Source organism: Haliotis rufescens, unplaced genomic scaffold (assembly GCF_023055435.1).
Source record: "Haliotis rufescens isolate VD_foot unplaced genomic scaffold, xgHalRufe1.0.p SCAF_4, whole genome shotgun sequence".
NCBI classification, from domain to species: Eukaryota; Metazoa; Mollusca; class Gastropoda; order Lepetellida; family Haliotidae; genus Haliotis; species Haliotis rufescens.
This window is the reverse complement of record NW_025964112.1, coordinates 63,025,584-63,052,184: the sequence shown is the minus strand read 5'-3', so window position 1 is coordinate 63,052,184 and position 26,601 is coordinate 63,025,584. Positions and strand designations below refer to the sequence as shown.

Here is a 26,601-nt window from a genome sequence, read left to right as displayed (position 1 = left end):
CCTCTACGTCCATATACACGCCCGTCTATACACCCATCTATACGCCCTTATATATACGCCCATCTATCCACCAATCTATACACCCATCTATACACTCATCTATACGCTCATATAAACGCCCATCTATACACCCATCTATACGCCCTTATATATACGCCCATCTATACACTCATCTATAAACCAATATACATGCCCATTAATACACCCATCTATACGCCCATATAAACGCCCTTATATATACGCCCATCTATCCACCAATCTATCCACCCATCTATACGCCCATTTATACACTCATCTATACACCATTCTATACACCCATCTATACGCCCATATTCACGCCCATATATACATCCTTGTATACGCCAATCTATACACCCACCTATACGCCCATATATGCGCTCATCTATACGCCCATATACACACCCATCTATACGCCCTTATATATACGCCCATCTTTACACTCATCTATATACCAATCTATACACCCATCTACACGCCCATATACATGGCCATTAATACACCCATCTATATGCCCTTATATATACGCCCATCTATCCACCAAACTATACACCCATCTATACGCCCATTTATACACTCATCTATACACCATTCTATACACCCATATATACGCCCCTATATATACGCCCATCTGTACGCCAATCTATACGCCCATCTATACATCCATATATACATAATCTGTACAACCATCTATACGCCCATCTATACACCCATCAATTCACCAATCCATAACATACTATGCAAAAATAGAAACGCAAAAGTGATTTTAGATGTATATTTTATTTATCACATAAAAAATCAACAGATGGTAATCGATTGTTCAAAATTGGCACACATCATTGTCATTGACCTGGGTTCCATATATCACACAATGAACAATAGATCTTCAAGATGAAGGTCATTTGTTCTCAGTATCTTGTATGGCCACCACAAGACTCCAACACTGACTGGCATCGTCGTCCCATGGAATCAATCAGATCCCGAGTTGTGGCCTGGGGAATGTTGACCAACTCTGCCTGCAGTCTTTGTGTCAACTGTCGGAGGTTCTGTGCTTGTTGCTGACGTACTCGCGGCGAGCCTGACCATCCGATCCCGTTGGTCGCCTCTTACGGCAAGTATAGTCGCTTTTTACGGCAAAATGGGTTGCTGAAGACCTATTCTAACCCGGGTCTTCATGGAAAATGACGTTCGCTTCTTGCATAATGAGAAGGACGTGTGGCCGAAGGGTCTCATCCTTGTTACGTTAAATTCCCCAAAACCAGTTTCATCTACCAGTGTAGGAGATTTCCGCCCACATCATCACACTACCACCACCAAATCTTTCCACTTCCTGTATACAGTTTCATGCGTAACGTTACCCGCGACGTCTGTAAACACGACGTCTACCATCCGCAAGGCGATGCATAAAAACGTGACTCGTAACTAAACCAAACGTGTCTCCATCGCAGTCGTGGCATTACCCTGTGACCTTGACACCATTGACGTTGCAGCCATTGAAACTGACACCTCGAACTGGTCGTCTAGTGCAAATACCTTAAGCGTCAACGGTCCCTCATTGTCTGGACTGATATCCTAAGCAATCCTGGTTTCCGCGTAGATGTAGATGTGACCAAGGTGGTTCTTTCACGTAAATAAAGTGAAAAAAAACTTTCCATTTCCAATGGAAATCTCTGCATAAAGCAGACTCGATTGTACGATTCCGACTTTATCATTAGCATGTGTTTATGAGTCACTATCAAATAGTGATGATACCAGGTGTTCGCGAAAAGGTGAGCGCGTCCTGCCCCACCGGTGGCACCCGTCACAAACACATGCAAAAGGAAGTCAATTATTCACCTAAAAAACGCGGGAACATATGGTAAAAGTCAAAATTTCATCGGACATTATGTTCGTCACTGATGAGTCAAATTTTGAATTTTTTTGAAAGCTTTACTGAGGCCTTGAATGCTGTAACCTTGATCAAACAACTTCTGAGCAAGAGTCGTATGACGCTCTTTGAAATCTTGGTAGAAACAGCATGCTCGATTGTATCTCAAAAGATGTGAAATGTTAACACCAAAGGCTGGAGCTGCTGGAATATTGCTCGACATGAAGGAAAAGTTGACTATTGGAAAGTTGAAGTCACCCATCTTGACATACAGTCAGTAACCTAGAAGCATGAATCTGTCCTGTGCTCTAGTAGTGATACGTGGTCGACAGGATCAGGGAAGGTCACGTGTTTTCCAGTGTGTCTTTTAATGGTGTTTGGTGCTACGTGGAAAAACCTGGCTACGGCTGAAGGTTATTCTCCCGTTTGCAGTCGGCCGATGACGTTGTTGTGTTGGGCTTCCGTCAGTCGTGGCATGTTTTCGCTGTTCACTTGCTGTAAGATTGTGATGGCATGCAAATGAAAACCCAACGTTTTTTATAGCCCAACAAGTGATGGTGCACGTGTCGGTCATGTTGGTGTGTTTCGGCGCCAGGCTCTCCGATGGTTGTGTTTTTGAGATTTGTCCCATCTTTTCACAACATTTCTGCAGTACCTTATTCTTTCCAAACAAATCAACCCCAATCCATGCAGAAATGACCAATTCATTTTTGGTGTTAATTTTGAAGGGACGTCGGCAACACTCTGTCAGATATTTACGATTTTACTACTTTTGCGTTTGTTCAAGTTTGTTCAAGTTTGTTGAAAAGGTAATTAAAAAAGTGAAATTGGGCAATGAGAAAATAAAGTGCAGTGCCCCTATGTGAGAGAACGGATCATATTAGATACCTCGGGAAATATGGAGGCCCTGACTTCACCATCGTAAGGTACATGCATTGAAACATACCGTTTCGTAAGATACATGTATTGATACATACCGTATCGTTTGGTACATGTATTGAAACATACCCATCGTGAGATACATATACTGATACATATCGTATGGTACATACCGTATCGTAAGGTACATGCATTGATACATACAGTATCGTAAGGTACATGCATTGATACATACCGTATCGTAAGAGACATTTATTGATACATACCGTATCGTGAGGTACATCTATTGATACATAACGTATCGTAAGGTACATGCATTGATACATACAGTATCGTAAGGTACATGCATTGATACATACAGTATCGTAAGGTACATGCATTGATACATACCGTATCGTAAGAGACATTTATTGATACATACCGTATCGTGAGGTACATCTATTGAAGGTCTACTGAAAGTCAAACCATCACGACATACGCATCCCTACATGTAGTTGATCGATGATTTATTTCACAATGATCGTAAAGGTGAAATAGCCTGTGAAGGGGACATGGGTCATTACTCAACCCTGTCAACTGAATGTCCGCCATGTTTGATTCATGACGTCGTCGTATTAACAAAACAAACATTAGCCACGAGACAAAACCTCGCCCTCTCACGGCAGTGTAATTAGCACTCTCTTGTGTTTAAAGACTGAATTCCCCTCCCGCTCCAAATATTGTACCCACACAATACTTCAAAGAAACGACAAAGGGCGATAACTGTAGTGTTTATAAGGCACTGACGTAAAGTTCCCGACATTCTATTTCCGGTTTGAGTTTGTGTGGCAACATGGTACTAACGCAAGCTTTGGTGTGCAAACAATGAATCATTCTATAACACTTATGTTAAAGGGAGGCTCTCAGAACTCAGAGGATTAACTGCGGAACGATTTGTTTATGTTTGGTTTATAAACGGTATCCAGCGAAGAGTGCCGGCAAACACATGACTTGATGTAATGTGCTTAAAGTGTCTGTATCAGGGTCTCTGTCAGCGACTGTCTCGGCGTATTATACTGAAAATCATATTGTATGTGCGGCACTAACCCTTTAAGAAGAATATTTGATTATATGGTAGACACTACCCCTAAACAAGAATCTTATGTTCCATGGTCGACACTACCCTTTCAACAAGAATCTTTCATTAGATAGTCGACACTACGCCTTTAACAAGAATCTTTCATTATATGGTCGACACTACGCCTTTAACAAGAATCTTTCATTATATGGTCGACACTACGCCTTTAACAAGAATCTTTCAACATATGGTCGACACTACGCCTTTAACAAGAATCTTTCATTATATGGTCGACACTACGCCTTTAACAAGAATCTCTTCATTATATGGTCGACACCACTACATGACCAGTTAACAAGAATCTTTCATTATATGGTCGACACTACGCCTTTAACAAGAATCTTTCATTATATGGTCGACACCATTACACGACCAGTTAACAAGAATTTTTCATTATATGGTCGACACTACGCCTTTAACAAGAATCTTTCATTATATGGTCGACACCACTACACGACCAGTTAACAAGAATCTTTCATTATATGGTCGACACTACGCCTTTAACAAGAATATTTCATTATATGGTCGACGCTACGCCGTTAACAAGAATCTTTCAACATATGGTCGACACTACGCCTTTAACAAAAATATTTCATTATATGGTCCCACACTACGCCTTTAACAAAAATATTTCATTATTTGGTCGACACCACTACACGACCAGTTAACAAGAATCTTTCAACATATGGTCGACACTACGCCTTTAACAAAAATATTTCATTATATGGTCGACACTACGCCGTTAACAAGAATCTTTCATAATTTGGTCGACACCACCACACTACCATTTAACAAGAATCTTACGTTCTGTGGTCAACACTACCCCTTTAACAAGAATCTTACAATCTCTAGTAGACACTACCACTTTAACAAGAATCTTACTATTTATCTTCAATATTCTTACACTCTACGGTCGACACTTCTTCTTTAACGAGAATCTTACTCTATAGACGAAACTCCCCATTTTACGAGAATGTTACTTTATTTGGTCATTAGTACGTGTAAAACGGTAGTTAATCAGCAGATCATAAAACATAATACATTTTATTGTAAAAATCCGTACAAAACTCCACCTCGCACCGATGTTTTATCTTATCAAAGACGATTTTAGTAAAACATAGTAGGGTGATTATGAAGGCAACTATTGTAATAGTATTAATGGTGGTTTATAAAACTAAAATCCATAGCAAGTACCTGGGATACCCTATAGCTACAGGGTAGTTTTTTATGTAGTGGGGATCCAAGGTAAGTATATAGGTCCCCAGCAAGCCCTGCTTGTCGTAAGAGGCGACCAAATGGATCGGATGATCAGGCTCGCTGACCTGCTTGATGCATGTCACCGTATCCCAATGGCGTGGATCGATGTGCATCATGTCAATCAATACACTGTCTAGTCTAGACTCGATTATTTACAGGCATTCGTCATAAAGCTGGAATATTGCTGAGTGCAGCATTAAACAAACAAGATCTATGCAGTATTCGACATAATTTAACAGTCTATAACCTGCTTGCCAAGTCCTAGTTTCGGCAGTGCAGGAGAGCAGGGCACTCTGATAATTGACTGATTGACTGTTTAATGCCCGAGGTGAATTGCAATCGGTCAATTGGTAATTGAGATGTATCGATAGTGCGATTAATCGTGTCACATAGCCCTCATCCAGTATGACCTTTCTGGTTTATTGTATGAGACTTAAATGGTTGTCACTGTGTGACTTTAACAGTAGACGTGTGTGAAAGTATGTATATAGTATGTGAGTGTGGATGTGTGTGTGTGTCTGTGTGTGTGTCTCTCTCTCTCTCTCTCTCTCTCTCTCTCTCTCTCTCTCTCTCTCTCTCTCTCTCTCTCTCTTCACTCTCCGTTATAGATATTATCACCTATTCAAAACTTACAATGTATCAGTTTAAGTTTTACAGTGGAAGTGAATGCTTAAAACTGGAAAAATGTTAGTTTGATAATCGTGTTAATTATATTAAACTCATATCGCATCTGGAGCGAGTTACAGTGTTGCATTTCGTTTACCCATCAACTGTGCAAATATAAACTTACAATGTATTCAGTTTTGAGTGTGATTTTAAAAAGGGGGGGATCCGCGTGTTCCTCGGGGGGGGGGGGGGGGGGGGGAGGCAACAGCGTGTTTCTCGTATTGCATTGCGGGACGCCGTCTACCAAGCTGGCCATGACATGTCTAACTGTGAAGGCAACTGTGACCTTTTCTGAATTATCATATTGTTGCACAAAACAGTGAAATCACGATTAACACCCTCCTACGGCCATCTCGGAACAGTAGTTACGGTAACAACCGTTAAGGGTCCCTTTTCACCAACACTTGTCAATGCGACCGTTTACGTAGTTGAACGAAAGTATCACGCAGCGAACTATTACAACCCTGAAGCAGTCCTTTTTCATGAAACTGTAAATACTTGTGTGGCCGTATTGATTTTATTACTATTCGGTAAATATTTTAGTAAAGTCTTTAAATTGTCTTGTTTCTGTTTCAGCAAGTTTCTGTCTCAAGCTATAAATCACTTGAGCAGTATAAAAAGCAAAAATTAGAGGATCGCTGACTTGGTTGATGCATGTCATCGATCCCAATTGCGCGGATCGATGCTCATGATATTAATCACTGGATTGTCTGGTCCAGACTCAATTATTAACAGACCGCCGTCATATGGCTGCAATATTGCTGAGTGCGGCGTTAAACAACAAACAAACAAACTAGCTCCAGCACCTATATAACTACTAACACAACAATAGCAACTTTAACCTGTACAGTCACCAACAGCACAAACGTCTTTCTTTGTCTCCCCTTTCCAGCTTCTTATGATGATAGTAAACTTTTCTTTTCTTTTAGCTGAGTTTGCTAAATCAGTTGGTCAGTTACATTTGAAAGAATCAGTTGTTCCTATCCTTGTATTTGAACCAACGGATGGTTTATTTTAGTGCTCACGATCTCTATAAGAATGTGGCAATCGATCTTATGATGCCTGTGCTCTGACCATCATAAACATAGTTGCCAGCTAATTGCCACAATGAGTTAGAACCAACTAACGTATGTGCATTGCACATGAGTGAGTGAGTATGGTTTTACGCCGCTTTTAGCAATATTCCAGCAAAATCACGGCGGGGGACACCAAAATGGGCTTCACACATTGTACCCATGTCGGGAATCGAACCCGGGTCTTCGGCGTGACGAGCGAACGCTTTAACCACTAGGCTACCCGACCGCCCCACATGAAATAAAGTCAGCTTTCAACTCACACCCCAGTAGCTTGTTATGAGTTTTGCTTGCCCGCTACTCCATTTGGAAATGCGACCGATTACGTCGTTGAAGGCTGTGATGCAGCTCCATAGCTCTCAGTCCGATCACATACCAACCTCACCCGTTCTCGATTTTCCACTAAACCTAAGTCCAAAACTGTGTCCATAAAAAATGTTATCATAACTAAGAACAACAATACAGCGGGCGACACCCCCCTCCCCCCACCGCACAATGAACACCGGGATCTCCGTTGTGACTGGCGTCTTCACCTGTGAAATGGCTATTGTTGGTCTCGTGCTGCTTAATTAAGCAAGGTGTGTACGGTCTGGGAGTAAATGAACCTTAAGTAAACATACTAACGCTCGCTACCTATTCCTTTTGTGGACATCCTATCCCTTTTATTGCTAATTTGTCAAATTCAAACACTGATAATCGCCCCGTCCCCCTTTTGTGTAAGTTTTTGGGGTAGCCGCCGTTTGACCCAGGAGCTCTGTGGGACGGTGTCGTCGTGGGAAACGACTGGCCACATCCCTTGTGCGAGGCAGACACTAATTGGAGCTCTCTCCGGCTTCTTGACATTTAAACAGTGCTCGAATATGCGGAACTTATGTACATGGTACGTTTTCAAATCGTTTGCTTAAATTAAAATTCTCCAAATACTTTCATGGTACATGTACTTCAGAATAAATCACCTTGTTTTTTAATGTTTTTAATTTGTCGCCAAGAGCCGTAGGAGTGCGGTAACAACCGAGCAAGGGGAGTACAAATGTTTCGGTGTCATGATCGTTGTGTGCCCCAAAGTAAATCATCGTAATTGTGCAAGAATAATGATTATTGTGACACGAATCAAGTGGCGTTCGGATGTGTACACAAACCACTTTTCAACAAGACAGCCCAGGGAAACTAGATGCCTTTTTTAACGTGACTTGGGTACGAAAAGAAAATACGAACAGAACTGTTTCCTTTTTAAACTGTATCACCTTTGTAGTGGGGATGACACCAATGGGACAGTTCACCCAGTGATGGAAAGGCAGAATTTGAATCGGAAATAATGAATTTATTTATTGAATAAAGTTAACAAAGTTCTAAAAATACCAAACACGTGGGTACATTAAATTGAATTCATAAATATTTCTGAACAAATATATATAATATGTATTGGTATTTGTTTCAGCCACTGCGTAGAAATAAGGAAATGGGTGTTTTAGCGTCCTGAAGTCCCCCGTCGGCTGAGCCCAGTATTCCCAACATTCCTTTGTTATGTACAACCCAGAGACTTGTTTGAGCAGGTGCTCCAACTGATGCTACCTACGGTTAACGTTAACCATAAGAACTCAGAAAACCTGAGTAACAAGCATCACACTAGTCAATGTATGATTGCAGTATTCACATTCATCACACACGCGACATTAATTAACGGCTGCCTCTTTTCATCTTATATTTTGGTGATATTTTTGTTTATCAAAATAGAGATCCATTTATTTATTTTCCAACACTGCATATTTTAATGGTGATGCTAGTAATTTCCAAAATGAAGAATATCAAACATCAGTTATTATGTTGTTTAAACTGTGAATCTTTGCTGATGATACAGCTTCGGTAATGGCAAGCTAATCGTCCCGACTAGGACCTTTATTTGTCGGTACTGATAAAAATTAAAAATTTATTTTCTCAAACAACCAATACCGCTCATTTTTCTACCCCCTTCTGTCACCTAAGTGCATCTTTTAATTATATTCTAATGTTTAAATATCATGCTGTAGTGAGTGAAAATATATCTCATTAACACAGTGAGGATTAAAGTAACATGGCCCGACCACAGAACATGCTACTATTACAACTCACATTAATTCACTCACTGACTTGCTCATACAATAAAAATTTGTTTGTTTTTTTAAAAATGGACGGGATGAAAACAAAGTGGATTTATAATCAGGAAATCTGGTGGGCAGATAAGCTGCGTATCTGCGTAAAATACGCATCAGAAATGCAGAAATACGCAGTAAAATAAAATCCAAGCGTATCAAATACGCAACGAACATTACAGATACGCTACAAAAATAAAACTTGTGCGTATCATCAAAATATTGTGAAGTAAATAACCCTGCGTATTCGGTTAGCAAATCCGCAACTTATTTTGAAATTATAAATTAAACCTTGCCAAACTCCACGATGACAGTTACATCACGATCATTTGCCATCACACTTTCTTGTGGAAGTATCGTGGTATTTTTGAGTCCTATAAAGCTCCCGAACCCACACGACACCAGTTTGCAGGGACTAGATGAAAAGTGTTATTAAATATTTAACTTAAATACCCACATGTGTGAAAACTAGTGCGTAACAGAAACTTGAATACCCAGATAGAATTACTGATACCCAATGATTTTAAAATGCATGGGTAAAATACCCACAACACCAAAAGCTTATCTGGAGCTCTGGGTGGGGTTATATGTTTCCAGGGTAACTGAAAAGTCAGTTTGTGACGAGGAAATATAGTGATCCCTTAACACTTGGTATATACGTGTGCATTTAAACTCGTGTGTATATTTGTAATACATCCTGATAAATCTAATGACTGTATATGCGTTTTTGTGTTTATTTGTCCTGTAAATATTAACTTATGTAGTGCATTTTGCAAAGCCTACCTACTGCGAACAAGCCTCCCCACATTGAAAGTTATGTGGTTGTAGACAATCTATTTGTATTTCGGATTTTTGTTTCTATAGAAGACCAACAATGATTTTGTCTCTTGACATTTTCGCTCAGTAAATGTTGATCTGACATTACCCTTAGACATATACTACTCAAAAGCAGTTAAAGAACACACGATTCTTTAATACTGAAATAGTCAATCTGTCATGGCATTACGGTATATTATTGTGAATAATGGGGATGGAATAATTAACAATATGTGTCAATTAACTTTCAAACAAATTGTTTATATCCCTTTACATGAGTACTGTATGTATTGTGCACTGTTTCCACAACGTCATTCTTCAATTGTAAATTGTTCATTTTCCATTATGTAATATAATGTTTAACTTTATATAGGGAGAAGGCGACATTAAGTGGTGCACTTGTGTCTAATCATACTCATCTAAAGCTTAAGAAATTAGTCCCGTGAAGATCCGGGGTAGAGAAGTCTTCAGTAACCCATGCTTGCTGTAAAAGGCGACTATGCTTGTCGTAAGAGGCGACTAACGGGATCGGGTTGTCAGGCTTGCTGACTTGGTTGATTCATGTCATCGTTTCCTTATTGCGTGGATCGATTCTTATGCTATTAATCAATGGATTGTCTGGTCCAGACTCGAGTATTTACAGACCGCCGTCATACAGCTGCAATATTGCCGAGTACGGCGTTAAATATAATAGCTTCTTATATGACACAAATAATAATAATAATAATAATAATAATAATAATAATAATAATAATAATAATTTCATACTTAAGTTACGTCTTTGAGTTTTGTTTTTTTCTCAAGCAACTTTCGTATTACTAAATTCAGTAGCAAAATGTAGTAGACTGGCCCTAATCTCTAAATCAATGTTCCACAAATTAGAAGGCTACTCAGAAAGAAAAACAATGTTCAGTTATTAATTTGTTGTCGCCTACCGAATACTCTACTCTACGTGTCGCTTATCCGCAAACCTGTTAATACGCACAACAATAAACTGCACTGTCTGGATGAACAGGTCTCCACTGTGCGTGGCAAATCAGCAAATATTTCAAATGAACTGCACTAATACTTGTTGAATACTTCACATTCAAACAGCGACCTAAAACTGCCATGTGTCTTAATTTATCCGATATTTTCTAACTTTGTTAAATTAATATATCTGAAATATTTGCCAACATTAAACTTACTTCAATTCAATAACGACCAACACTGTTCTACATATCGGGAGCTGTGTGTTTCTAGTCACAGAACACCGTTCCACGAACCTGTGGTACTATCATTTCGATATTTGCAAGTCAGCTACATATTACTCATTCCCATTATGTACTGGGTCATAATGACAGACAACTATGATCTAAAATAGCCCACGGTTCTCAAATCACGCCTCCACATTGATCACGTCTGTTAGTAGATAGTCACTACCGTCACATGGCGGCAGTATCTGAAAGATGCTACCCTACTCTCACCGACGAATGGTGTCTAATTACTCGCAACAACACTTGAACAATCTTCCGGGAAATCCCCGCATGTGACGTCATAATATTGCTATAACTAAAAATAAACATAAATGCCTACCTTATTCAATATGTCAGCAAATGAAGAAAAAATCCTTCCGGCACTTTCAATCTTTCCTCGCGCTCCTTCGCCAAAGTGTGGGGCGCGAAGCGGCGAGATGCGAAAACCACTGTTTTCTTTTTCTGTCGGTGCCACCTTGAAATCTCTTTGACTATTTTAATGTTGTACCGTAAATCTTTTCAACACCTACGTCGAACTACGGTCGCTATCAGCAACACATTAAAGCAGGCCGAGCCCAGGCTGATGACGCAATTATTGACAGATCTACGGTAAAATGTTTGCGCCGGGTCAAAAAGTATACTTTGTAGCAATAGAGGAATGCCAACACGCATACAGGGCGATACCATTATACCTTCAGAGGGACCCGAGCAAGTTAGTTTGAGACAAAGGATTTATTTTAGTTATTCGTTGGTAATGTAATATTTTAACCGTCACACAGCCCTTGTTTCTTACAGCTTAATATACCAATTTTCGATTTTAGTCCGAGAATAGAGTAAAATCGTTTTCACAATATTCTTTCGGACACTCATACAACCCCCACACCAATAAGATGGAATGCTCGATTAATGATGTTAAAATAGGTAGACGACGATAGTCATATGAATCAATCAATCGTATATTTGCTTTTACTAATGGTCACAGGTCCACAGTATACAACAAATGTCAATGGTGGTGGTTGATGTATATGACTAATATTAATTGCAATCTTTTCTGTTTCACATTGCAAGAGGGGCAAACACTGAAGTTGCATAATATATAGAGTAAGTGAATATGGCTTTACGCCGCTTTTAGCAATATTCCAGCAATATCACGGCGGGGGACACCGGAAATGGACTTCACACATTGTACCCATGTCGGGAATCGAACCCGGGTCTTCGGCTTGACGAGCAAACGCTTTAACCATTAGGCGACCCCACCGCCCCATAAACTATAGAGTTTGCCTGGAGCCAGTGTTATAACTAACACATGATGGGATATACAAAGAAGTATATTTTTATTTTAAAAACTGTTTATACCAAGAGGTATTGCTCGATACATTTACGGCGAATAGTATCAAATTTGGGGTAAATCAGAAGGAAATGGTACTCATTTTAGAAGCATCATAATTTACACGTTTTGCCCATTTTTTTTGCTATCCATTCCTACATGTCGTGAAATGTATGTGTTTAGTTTAATCATTATTTCAAACCTTATTATTCATTACAAATAATAAATTACAACAATCGTTAAATCCTTGTAGACACAACACATGATCGAATAGTAATTTAGCTGGATAACCTATACCAACTCGGAACTGATATTCAGTTCGTTAAATTATGTGGTGTCGGCCTACAGGCTTACGGGTGGACGTAGGCATTCAACACAAGTTTGTTTCTTCTTCAGATTGTGTCTGCATTCAGAATATGTGCGATCCGTTCATCGTGTTTACTCTCAGATAGTGTCAGATGCTATAAAACTTGATTGTAAATCATCCAGAGGAAGCCCACTGCGCTTAAACCCGGACTCCGGTAACCGGAGCAGTAACACTAAATGTACACACATACGCCATTCTGTTCAATATCAGGTGTTTCCTTTTCTTTGAAAACTACTAATGGTTAATGTTAATACTATCATATCCTTTACATATTGACTTCTGGCGGTTTGAGTTTTGGGGTACATGTATATAGACAGAGAAGGTATGTGATCATATCTCGTCAGTCTCACCTTTGTTGTCTTATTACCTTTGTTGTTCTTACAGGTACATATATATGTTCTCTGCCTCACAGCATTTTTTCACCTGATGAAGGAGTAAGTATATACTCCGAAACCTTGTGTTCCTCATAATAAAGAAGTCCATCCATCAATTCTCTTCCTTGTAATCTTATTATTAATCGACGATTTGTAACCTAAATTTAGAGGGGTGTTCCCAACAAAGTGCAAACGTTTAAATATTACGTTGATCTTTAATAAGAAACATCATGATTTGCTTGCCTTAACACTTGTTCCAACGAAAGTAATATCAATCTCGCCTTTGTCGAATTTCATTTGCAAATCTTCTTTTGTGTACATTTCCATAGGGGAATTCAAATAAATACTTAAATATACGTAATCTCCAGCTTTCGGCCTGGTGGTTATTTTGTAGAAGGCCGAAAGCTGGAGATTACATATATTTATACAATTTCATTTAGATCATTTAGGCGGCATGCTACTCAACACACACTGGTATCTGGTAACAAAAGAATTTAAAGTCGACAAAACCCTACGTTTTCAATTCTAACCCTTGTTATAGACTACGAAAGTAATAATAAGAATTTATCAAATAAATGTGTTTCGTTAGTCAGGAGAATACGTGTGTGTACGTGCGTCGTGATGAGATGGATCGAGGGACTTTGATCATGACCATATTACAAATAATCACTCAAACCGCCCTGCCACAAATGTATAGAAACGTCATGATTGATGGTGCCAGCTATTACAAATGAACGGAACAAACCCTCACTGCAGGGCCCCATTCTATTCCTATCATACCAATATTGTTCCGGCTAAATACCGTCAACCTTTTTGTTAAATTAATGTCGTTATAATCAGGACACTGTGATCCCACGCCAACAGGTGCGAAGAACCGAACCCAGACCATAGAATACTTGCACTTTCAGGCAGCAGCGGGCGTGCTTGGCCATTACTTAGAGAATTTACATTTGGAATCTTGTCGGATTTGTCAACGCTGGGGTGAAAGGGCTTTCTCGTACCACAGGCAGTGCTCCCCTGCATGTAGAGCTGTACTGTTATTATACACACAACCCAGCATAGACGAGCGGGAAGGAAACCTTTCAGAGTGCGCACCTTTCATAACTTTGCCTTTCATAAAAGAATATTAGATCCCGTAAAAAGTATTTAATGAGGAATTATTGAATATAAAGCGCGGTAAAGATTAGGTGACCAGAAAATTATTGTTGTGAATTAGCAAGCAAGAGGACTAACATACAACATGTCTTTCATAGGAGCAGGCTTCACATACATGAAACGCAAGTTTCACAGAACTTTTGAAATTTGATACTTTTATTGTATATACACAGACTCCGGCGTCGTCTTTCAGTGCCTCACAAATGGTGTGAGAGGGTCGCAACAAAATGAAAAAGAGCAAACCTGGAAATACACTGAGGGCAAAACCAGGAGAACACAGTTGGGTTGGTAGTGTAATTACATTTCAAACCCCACCTTGCGATCTGGGCGGAATGTGAGGTAAATACATAAACGACGAGGGGCCCAGAAGACACCCCGGCTGCAGCTACATACGAGACACGCCGCTGTTCTGTAAGACGAGGTGTAATCGTGCATGCCCTTATGTATGTTTCTGATGGCTATGCGTTTACATGAATTATACGCAATATATTTGTTGAAACCTCCGATTCCTGCTGGTGCTGGTGCTGGTGAACGAGTGAGTGAGTATGGTTTTGCGCCGCATTTAGCAATTTTCCAGCAATATCACGGCGGGGGCACCAGAAAATGGGCTTCACACATTGGGAATCGAACCTGGGTCTTCGGCGTGACGAGCGAACGCTTTAACCACTGGGTTACCCGACCGCCCTACTCGTGAACGAATAAGTGGTTTAACGGTGTATGTTAGTTATATCTCGGCGTATTAGCTTATATAAGATGATGAAGCCCATGTCCGGTGTTCCCTTTCGTGATATTGCTGAAATATTGCTATAAGCGGCGTTAAGCACAACTTACTCACTCATTAAGTGTGATTCAGGGATTAAACGTAGACGTTTACCAGTTCACATGAGCATCGATCTGATGCTCACAAACCAAGGATCATTATGAGGGCGAAGCTGGGATTCGAAAGTACGATCAGTGGATCCTAGTCGGAATAAGGGAGACAACTCTGTACTGTGAGTTGCTGCATCTTAGACAGCTCGGTGACCGTAACGCTTATTAACAATGCAATTTAATTCAGGTTTTTGTATCGTTTGTCTAGATCAGTAATATGTTCACCAGAGTCAAGCGGTACCGAGTGAAATTATGCACGACAAAGTGTCATCTATCTTTTTGACTGTTATCAGTAATTCTCGAGTGAAACAGATGTGCATATTACGAGGCATTTAGGCACTTACAAGGGCATACATTTCCCCCATGTCCTTTTATTGTACCTCTTGGTGTCCTCTGTATTCTGGCGATGAAACTTGAATCATTGTCTGATGTGTCATCGTGAAAAAAATATATTAATGTGTAACCACGCGGGATAGACCTCATCAACTCGTGTCCTGACAGGTTAGAGAAAAACAGGAAATTCAATATTGGTTTCGAAATTAAATAATTCCAGTTGTACATTTCTTGTGATAACATTTCAGCAGTATCGCATTTCAAACGAAAATGATGTGGAAAACAAACGTAGAAACGCCATATTTAAGAAAATTATTCTCTAGCGAATATGTGCTACCTCTGTATTTTTTATGATTCGTCACGATCAGTTTCTCTTAAATATAGCCATTGTGACGCGGAGACAAGGGAGATGAAGAGAGATTGATAAAGAGTAGATAGACGCTATACCCATAGTCATAAATGTCCGTTGCCCGCCATCTTGTCGCTTCCTCTACTTCTCCGCTCCACACTCTGATCGTAACACGATTGGTGCCTAGCTTTGGATTTTTATCAACAATTAAAGTTGCATTAACATCAATAAATTTCCATATCGTATTTTTCAAAAATGAAAAATGAATGCGTGATGATTCTTTCTTTTTGTCTTTGCACTCTGTTTGTGATCCAACAGACAAACAAGTAGGCAACTGTAAACAATTAATTAAAGATACTGTGCAAACCATGACAGATGAAGACATATAATTTTTAACTTCATCAAAGACCCTTTCTCGTGTCTAAAATCAGGAAATATTTAAGAATTGACTCCAAAACATTTTGCGTGTGGTAAAACTGTGGAAACTGTGAAAGTCCGCCTTGAGAATTTAGGCAATACGTACACATCGGTTTTTACCTTTATATCTCTATAAACGCAAAACATATTGAAGTCAATTCTTATAAATAAATATAGTCTATAATAATTACCTCACAGACTGGTTATTTAATGATTAACACACACACAACTGTAGACAACAGTACATCAGTGACATGGTTCAGCGCAATGATGGGGCACAAGCCCCGCCCATTCTATTTTCAGCCAATCAGGACACAGTAGTTTCTAAGAGGGCGTGGCAAAAATTATTGCTAGGTTAGTCAATCAAATGCCACGGAATCGCTTGCAATTTATTTATTACCAGTACAACATTAAGAGTATACAATGTTCGTTGCACAAGGCATGCGAAGTCGTGTCAGTTAGTTATCTCCCTTTCTTGAACGTTATTATGAAAACGTTTGCGTAACTTTCAATGCATAAACTCTTCTTGTGCCAATTTTAATGTTTTACGTTTATTTAAATATGTCATATGATCTTAACAATAACTGATGTGACTTCTGATATCGCTAAAATAGGCGTAGCGTTTTCGATGGTTGAATTAAAGCGTCTGCAAATATGTTATGTCCTGTTCAAAGTACGTGATTGAGGACTACTCTCGCCTTGGCCTCATGTCCAACACGGCGGGTAATGTACGGGGTGGTGGAATATCCATAGTCAAACATTTCTACACAACCATAACGTCTTTGTATCGGGGGAGTATTGGCACCCACGAGGTGTTATCGTCCACGAACACCTAGCCTCACAGCCTTCTGGGTGTTGTGGGGTAGCCATTGTGTGGCCCACGTCTTGCTTCTAAACGAACCCGTGCTCGTGGTTTGCGGGTCAGCGAGGTCAGGGGTATGTTTAGCCGCGCATTGTACTAACGTTTAACTGAAATCGGCTAAATCTGAAATAAGCTAACACAAACAGCGCTGAACCCGCCAGATATTGCGTGAATAAGAGCCTTTGAGAGGGGAATTTTTCCCTCTTTAAGCACCCAAAACAAAGTTACGGGTGGATTTTAGGGGTCAGTCAATATCACAGGGGAGTCAGGGGGCCGAGATATGACAGCACCAACCTTAAAAAGACTAGTTATGGTTAGAAGAGTAGTAGTCTGCATTCTGTGTATCGTTTAATAGACATGATGGTAACGACCATCTACACGTGCTTCTTCATCCTGAGTGGGGAGAGGTGGTAGAAGAATCCGTAAATCGTAAGTCCGAATTCCAGGTTGATTGCGCTGGTGGGCTTCGCAAGTGAGGTAAACGTCCTTGACCTACATCACTCCAGGCCCCACCAACCCCAACCCCAACCCCAACCCCTCTCCGCCGACACGCCTCCTTAGGACTGACACACCGCTCCGACCTCAAGTACACACTCGAAAGACTTCTCGGGTCCCTGAGACACACAAGGGTATGAATCTGCCCTTTTTCGGTAAAAGTGCTGAACAATTGGAGGTGAGGTGAAATGGGGTTTAACGTCGCGTCCAAGATTATTGCACTTATATAGCGACGTGCACACACGTGTGTGTGGTTGCTTGTACTAGTCCGGACTGATGCCGATTTATAGTGCTAGCACACTGAGATACCATGCCGCAGTTTAACATGAATACCCCACTCAGACACAGTATACTGACTCCGAGCCGACCAGTCCTTGTTTTAGCCCTTTAATGCCGAGTGCCAGACAGGGTAACAACAAGTACCATCTTTTAACGTCTTTTGGTATGACGCGGCCGGGGATCGAACCCGGGCGGACGCTCTACCTCTAGACCACGGAGGCGGTCTGAACAATTGGATAGATGGTAATATCATTTTCGAGGAGTGCTCAGGTTCTCTATAAGAATATGGCAATCGATCTTATGATGCCTGTGCTCAGACCATCATAAACTAGTTGCCAGCTCATTGCCACAGTTAGAGTTAGATGAGTTAGAACCAACTAGCGTCTGTGCATTGCACATGAGTGAGTGAGTATGGTTTAACGCCGCTTTTTCAATATTCCAGCAATATCACGGCGGGGGGACACCAGAAATGGGCTCACATATGTTACCCATGTCGGGAATCGAACCCGGGTCTCCGGTGTGACGAGCGAACGCTTCAACCACTAGGCTACCCGACCGGACCCAGTTGTCGAGGAACCTTATACAAACAATATGCTGGTCCTGTTCACCACGAAGGTGATAAAAGTAGTTATAGTCACCAACGTGACATGGTCGAAATAGTGTTCCAAATGTCGCACAAAAATACAAGTCGAAATGCTGCCATTAATGTTTATTATTGAAGTTGCTATGATCTCTTGACAGACACCTCTGATGACGTATTCCAAAGACAATTCAGTGCAACGGAATTCGAACTGATTATGAATATAAAACGCTAACGCCAGAGTGAGTGAGTAAGTATGGTTTTTACGCCGCTTTCAGCAATATTCCAGCAATATCACGGCGGGGGGAACCAGAAATGAGCTTCACACATTGTACCAATGTAGGGAATCGAACCCGGGTCTTCGGCGTGACGAGCGAACGCTTTAACCACAAGGTTACTATAACGCCAGAGAATAACCAGTCTCAATTATTCGACGAAACAGATCACAATGGGCGTAAAAGTCAAAACGGTGAAAATTATATGAATGGATCAGTGACAATCAGTGATGACACCAGGTGTTCGCGAAAGAGTAAGCGTGTCCTGTAGTGGGCAGGAACACAATGGTTGGGTGTACAAAACATCACAAATCCGTTCCCAATTGGCCACACTTAATCACACGTGGGAATCTGTCCTCACTCTATCTCCCTCGTTTATCCATTCATTCAAGGTGCTATTGAAATATAAATGTATCTGTTTGTATGGATACTGGGGTTGTAGTGGACGGTGTTCACCAGAGGGCAGCGCTTTACAACGTTATGTAACAGGTGAGTGAGTGAGTTGGGTTTAACGCCGCTTTTAACAGTATTCCAGTCATATCACGGCGTGTCAGCTGAATGTGGGAGGAAAGCCCGAAGTGATGCAGGTCTCGGACGTTTACACCATCAGTGAAACCCACGAGCCCCGGTATGGTATTGACAAACCTAGAAACATAATCGGGGCGAACCGGGATTCGAAAACGCAATCATAGGTTTCTGGTGTGCCCAAGGGACGCAACTCTGCACAGCGAATCGCTACGCCTTTGACGACTGCGCCACCCGAATGTAGTAAGAGCACTTACACTACGCCCAACTGTAGTATTCCTATACAATGAGTGAGGGAGTTAATACGTCACACCGTCAATATTTCAGGCATATCGTGACGATTCCCATACACTGTCGACCTGAACGCCAGTCGAGCCGGGACTGGTTACCCAGTGGTCGACAGGGTGAGCACCGTTCATCTATGAGGCGCATTAGCACACAATCACCACGGTTACGAACTGAAAACTGTCACCGATCTTATGATGCCGGATACCGAGAAGGAAGGGCCACAACTCTGTCCGTGTTTTACCAAAGGATGTCGACCTATTTCACCTCGGGGATAATTACAACAAACCTTTCGTACATCACAACAGGGATTATGACCCAAATGTCAGGTTAAGGCGTATTGTTTCTCCTCCTGTTTTCCTCCCACTCTGTGGTTTAAAAGTACTTCCGTCGGTCAGCAGTGGATCAACCAAATACAAGCGAAACAAGCGGGAATACTTCGAGTCGAATGACAAGGGGACATAACTCATGGTGTTCTTGTCACCTGTGTTTATTTCCAATCCAGATGGAAAACGCGGGTATTTGGGGGGTGGATTTTTTTGCAAAAGGAGGTGTGCATTTGTTATCATATTTGGCACGTGCTAGACGAATACAAATAATCTGAGTTTTTTGTTGAAAACTAACTATCAAATGTGTTAGTTATAATTTGTTTTACATTTATAGTGGTATATCCAATTATCTATAAAACTTCTAAATGTTTAATTAATGTTGAGTATGGATAGCAAACGAAGGTTGAGTACCCCTTCACACAGCCCCCACCCCGCCCCAAACTTGATATCGTTTTTGTCATCATCTGTGCGATGAGAAATACGAAATTTAATTTAACGGTGCTGTCGTGCTAGTTGGTTGGTTCCATAGCCCAAGTCAGTGATCGAAATCACAATACCACCAGATTACATTAAAGATAAACACTGTCTATGTGTCATAGTCTTTTTAAATCACATTAATGATAACAACGCCAGTCTCAAAGAATGTCCTTTTGAGTAAACTGTGTAAAAATATCAAACTGGAGTCATTAATATTAAATGATAGTCTGTTGCAGCAATCTTTCCACTCGAACAATCGAACAACATCCTCCACATGATAAAACATGCTCATAAAAGAGGCAACAAGTCGGACATTTACGATGTTCTTTAATTATCAAATTTTAAAAGTTTCAAAAGTTGGCGACAAAAATCTTCAGAGATTATACATCCGTTGACACGGGGATTAGTAAGCCATCTTTTCGCGCGTGCTGCCTAAAATTCGCATATTCCTTAATGACAGGCCTCGGTTATTAAACTGCGCATGCCCCGAGGATGACTTGAAAGCTACTTTCCAAACGACTGATTCGGAAAATTGCCTGCATCCCGAGGAAGCCAAATGGCGAGTGTTGAAGGCATTGTTAAATCATGTAACATCACACAAAATTAAGTAGTATTAGTTACAGGATTTCAGTAAAGGTTAACATAAAAGTGCCAGGCAGCTTGAAAATCAGCCCTCGGATCCTCCATGTTAGGAATAACACGCCTGCGGCTTCCGGCGCTTCTCAGATACTAATAACAGAGGAAATGACAGCAATAGTCGGCAGGGGAAACAGTTTTAAAGCACAGGGATAAACCAATTTGGTAGATACACTTCAGGTAACGACTCGGTGTTAAGCAGATTGTGTTTCGAGTCTGAACTACAAAAGCCAGCCTCCCATGTAACCACATTTTCCACAGAACTAGTTACAAGCATCCAAGCGTCGTCAAATGAACCTTTCATCTGTTTTGCCTGTGGGAATAGAGGCACATAGCCAAGAATCCTATTAAAACTTTGCAAGTTGGCTTCTATAGAATGTGTTATTTTCTTGAAATATGAACTTGCATAAATAGTTCAAACACAGAAGCCCGTATTGTGTTTTATGATAAAAAATAAGATTAAGCTGAGACCAGTCGTCAGGAAAGTGATACCCACACTATGAAGTTGAGTTCAAAGCCTTAATAAGCCTGTAGTTGTTTTGCTTTTGATGTTTAAAATAATATGGACATAGAATGGTGCTTCTGAAGCCTTCCGACAAAAATCACAACCGAGTCTATGTCAAACACTTAATCAGTCATGTTATCTCATCCGCCTGGATTCGAGTGATTGACTGGACAGGATTCAAACACGACCCCTATGTCTACTGGGCTATCCCCCAGCTACCAGGACATGGAAGATTATGTAACAGGTCACTTGTACGCCGATTAATGCTGTATGGATGAATCACTGCAAATACAATGTTACATATAACTCACTCACGGTCAAACGATAAGGCAGCAGCCAAATTGATTTTAATTATTTCAATAAAACATTTTTGACAACGATTGTTGGCGTCGCAGAGGACAGAGACTGCTGATTTCACCATAGTAACGTTTAGCACAATCGTTGACGTTCCTACTCCAAGCAAGAGTGAGTGAGTGAGTTGGGTTTAACGCCGCTTTTAACAGTATTCCAGTTATCACGGCGTGTCAGCTTAATGTGGGAGGAAAGCCCCAAATGACGCAGGTTTCTGGCGTGCCCAAGGGACGCAACTCTGCACAGCGAATCGCGCCGCCTCAGAAGACTGGGCCACACCCCACCACCACCACCACCCACCACACCCACCCCCACCCCCACCCCCAGCAAAAGACCAGACACTGGTGACGATTGATGGCCATGGTTTTATATGAGGTTCTGTCCTCAATTCTCCACAGTATTGTATCCAGTGTATTATATATTCTATTATGATACATACCCTGATCCCCTTTGCCACCAAACCATCATTTCTGTAGTGACGTCATCACCATCTAAATCTCTTATCACTTAACAACAGAATGACTCCCGCTCATGACTGTATTTTGATTGGACGGAAATGTTTAGCTTTATGTAGATTGATTCGGACTCAAAACGAAACTAATGGAGCGAATGAGTCCAGGGTATTTATCCTAATGGAACGGAGATATAATACCCTTGACAATCGAGGATGAACTGGTTTAGGATCATTGGTCTTAGATGGTGATTTTATATAATCACTCTTAGATTACCTTAACATATATACGGGCGGTCGGGTAGCCTAGTGGTTAAAGAGTTCGCTCGTCACGCCGACGACCCGGGTTCCATTCCCGACATGGGTACAATGTGTGAAGCCCATTTCCGGTGTCCCCCGCCGTGATATTGCTGGAATATTGCTAAAAGCGGCGTAAAACCATACTCACTCACTCACTAACATATATACAATTCTTGAGAAAAACGCCGTGATATAACTTCAATTCTGTCCAAAGCAGCGTTAAACCAACTCACTCACTCAGTCCTGATAATAAACAATCGTATACAATCCCTGTATTCAACTAACCGCTGCGCAGTACCGACACCTGTGAGTTCAGGCAGCTCCAGGGATAGCTGAAATATGGCGTCCATCAGCGTTAGTCGTACTCTACTCCATTTTCTTACTATACATTTATAGCGCTAAAAAGACCATAAAATCGAATCTCTTTAAAATTGATGGAACGAAACTATTCTAATTATCATAGCTCGAAAGCTGTAATTGGGTTCTACTTGCCCTTTGAACCCCGTTTCATGATGTATCGGATAGACCAGCATGTAAGTAAAACTGGTAGTTTAATACGTTGCACTGGTCAGTCGCTAATACCAGGCCCCGGGCTCTGGCGGTAGCTGTACCCTGGTTTATGACACCGGTTTACAAGTGTGCAGTATACCGGCGTTGCCATGAAAGCCAGGTATATGTAATTACCGGTACATTTGTTGTAAAGGGAGCGGGCAAGGACCCATGTGATACTAAAGTTTAGGGAATTTCGCACGTCATAAAACCCACTGAGTTCTTATCTGGTATTTTGTGATGGTACTTAAGTAAGGGCTTGACATACGTGGGAGGGGAGAGGAGGGGTAATGGCTGGGCCTGGTCCATGAGAACGTCGGATAGGGTAAGTCAGGTGAACGGGAAGGTGGGGGATGGGGTGGGAGGTGAGGAGGAGGGGGAGGGGGTGAGTCAGGTGAACTGGACGGCGGAGGTGTGAGAGGTATTGTATTGGGAAATGGGAAGGGGAGATGAAGTGTTTAATCATATCCGACAGATAATACCTCGAAATTGAGGGCATCGTAATAGAGATCACTCATCATTTTAATTTCATAGTATAACCAATTTTTTGTAATTTTTACCATTTTCTATTTACCAGTTCACCCATCCCTTGCTATTTCTCGCCCCCCCCCCCCCCCCCCCCCCCCCCCGCCCCCCCCCCCCTTACCTTTTGTCAGAATAGCGTTGCTCATTTTTTTCTAAATAATAGCTCTTTTCAGAATACGTTGAATATACCCAGTTATACGCCTTTTAAAAATTATGGGGGAAGCTGGAAGTTGGAAAGTTACCATTAAAACCTGCAAAATTGAAACTAACCAAGCAGAAGACCCGCCACTGATTAATTAACAACTCTAACGATATTTTCAAATCAAAGACCACCGGCGCCCCCTCCGCCCAACATCCTTCAAGGCTTAAGGTGGCCTGTACGTTTATAATGTATGGTAAGGATATCTAGACAAAATAAAATATCCGACTGTTTTGATAATTTGCTTGATTTATTCCATAACGATTTAGACTTTTGAATGTATATTGTATGTTGAATCGATTTGTGTGATAACTGGGGAATTTCCTGTGACTAAAACAGACCAAAGCATACAGAGGGATGGCCTTCGAGGAGAGTTCCTCGCGACAGACAAGATTCTCTTAAAACATTTCTGTTGTTGCTGAGTGTTTGTGTGTCAATTTACGAGGTTCAGGCGAAACAACAACACCGTCTAGGTATTTTATGAGCTGATTGAAGGAGAGATGAAAATGGAAATGAGGGCGGAGTTACTAGCCAGTGGGAGGGGTCAAATATGTATGAGTGACGTCTTCAACATCCAATCAGAACAAGGCTTACATCCAAGGTTGCCAAATGCACACTTGCGTGTGTCTGATTCAGTGAAGGTGAAAATGCGTCTCGCGCTGGCCTGCGGAATTAGGAAATCTTATAAACAGATTACTTTCGGGCCGTTCTAATGACTTAGAATGTATTTCTTGACATGATTTGGCGCTTCAAATTCATAAATAATTAATGCTTAAGTTAGATTGATAGGATATATGATTGATAATAATTCGCTGCTTGCTTGCCTGTTGAGATATATGTGTGAACGATGGATGTTCCTTGGCATTTTAAGAGGTGTAATGGTGCTCTGGCGTAAAACATTATGCAGCTAAATGTGTTGACAATGATACAACTGAGAGGTGGTTCGACTTCTGTAATGTTGACAATGGCACAAGCATTGTACTTTGTCTTGTCGTGTTGACAATGGTACAAGCATTGTACTTTGTCTTGTCGTGTTGACAATGGCACAAGCATTGTACTTTGTCTTGTCCGGTTGACAATGGCACAAGCATTGTACTTTGTCTTGTCGTGTTGACAATGGCACAAGCATTGTACTTTGTCTTGTCGTGTTGATAATGGTACAACTATTTTATGTTGTCTTGTGCTGACAATTATACAAACATTGTACTTTGTCTTGTCGTGTTGACAATGGTAGAAGCATTAAGCATGGTACTTTGTCTTGTAGTGTTGATAATGATACAAACATTTTATTTTTTCTTGTGTTGACAATGGTACAAACATTGTACTTCGTCGTGTCGTCTTGACAATGATACAAGCATTGAACTTTGTCTTGTCGTGTTGATACTGATACAAACATTGCACTTTGTCGTGTCGTGTTGACAAAGGTTCAAGCAGTGTACTTTGTCTTGTCGTGTTGACAATGGCACAAGCATTGTACTTTGTCTTGTTGTGTTGACAATGATACAAGCATTATACTTTGTCTTGTCGTGTTGATACTGATACAAACATTTTACTTTGTCTTGTTGTGACGACAATGGTACAAGCATTGTACTTTGTGTTGTCGTGTCGACAATGATACAAGCATTGTACTTTGTCTTGCCGTGTTGACAATGGTTCAAGCATTGTACTTTGTCTTGTCGTGTTGATACTGATACAAGCATTGTCTTTGTCTTGTGTTGATAATGATACAAACATTGTACAATGTCTTGTCGTGTCGACAATGGTACAAGCATTGTACTTTTTCTTGTCGTTTTGACAATGATACAAACATTGTACTTTGTATTGTGTTGACAATGGTACAAGCATTGTCATCTGTCTTCTATTATGTTAACAATGAAACACAGATTTAAATTGTCTTCTGTTATAGATCACATAATGCTTGGACGAGTGAGTGAGTGAGTGAGTGAATATTGTCAGTGGGGAAAGTCCCATTCTAAACACAATTGCCTCATTGTTCGACATGACGTTTTAAAGGCGTTGCTTCATTGTGTTGGTAACCATGGTTCTCTTCACTCTCCACTATTACAAGTTCTGTCGTTTTCAACGAGTATATGTTCTACGCCAAGTGTAATAAAGGATTAAAATAAAACATGACCATCAAAAGCTCTAGCTGGTTCGGGTGTCATCATATATATTTGTTTCAAGCCATAATGCAAAGTCATATGATATCCCAAACTGTTTTGATCAAATAAATATGTCCGTTTGAGTTATGTTCGGAAATATACAGATGGTAATGTCTACGCTTAAGAACTGAGCTAGAAACCTGATCGTGCTAGGTGTTCTTTATAACCCATTTTTCTTAATCGGTTTTGCAGCTCTTGACTTGGTGGAATCTAATATAAGGGAGGTAACTCTGATTACATTTACCCTGTCATTCCGTCAGGAAACTACACGAGGAGACACTGTATTTGGAAGTAAACGATTTCGCCTCTTGCATACTTGCAAGAATGCTTTAAACAATCAAAATTAGATTTAATAAGGTTTTATACCAACCTGAAACTATATTCATCTACACTTGTAACTATTTTCCGTCATTCATTTTTAATAATGAAATTTAAGTTATCGAAACACATCTTTTAAATGTTATATGAAATTAATAATCAGCTGTATTATATAATAAGCAACTTCAAAATTAGTACATACCTTTGTAGTAAGGGAGATACTTTTAAATGATCATTATAATTATCTTT

The 26,601-nt window shown here is 40.6% G+C and overlaps 2 protein-coding genes across 5 annotated transcripts in view; one reads left to right on the top strand and one right to left on the bottom strand.

Moving 5' to 3' along the window:
• Positions 1 to 26,601, bottom strand: part of LOC124112190 (sonic hedgehog protein A-like) — a 157,871-nt gene that overhangs the window by 66,986 nt on the left and 64,284 nt on the right. The gene's annotated exons all lie outside the window — the stretch shown is intronic.
• The window catches only part of LOC125372290, a gene marked incomplete at its 5' end in the record, with an annotated part of 46,631 nt that continues 20,058 nt past the window's right edge, over positions 29 to 26,601 (top strand). The window contains 2 exons of the mRNA XM_048381612.1: positions 29 to 105; positions 358 to 447. Coding sequence (XP_048237569.1) covers positions 29 to 105; positions 358 to 447 — 167 coding nt within the window. The remainder of the gene's footprint in view (positions 106 to 357; positions 448 to 26,601) is intronic.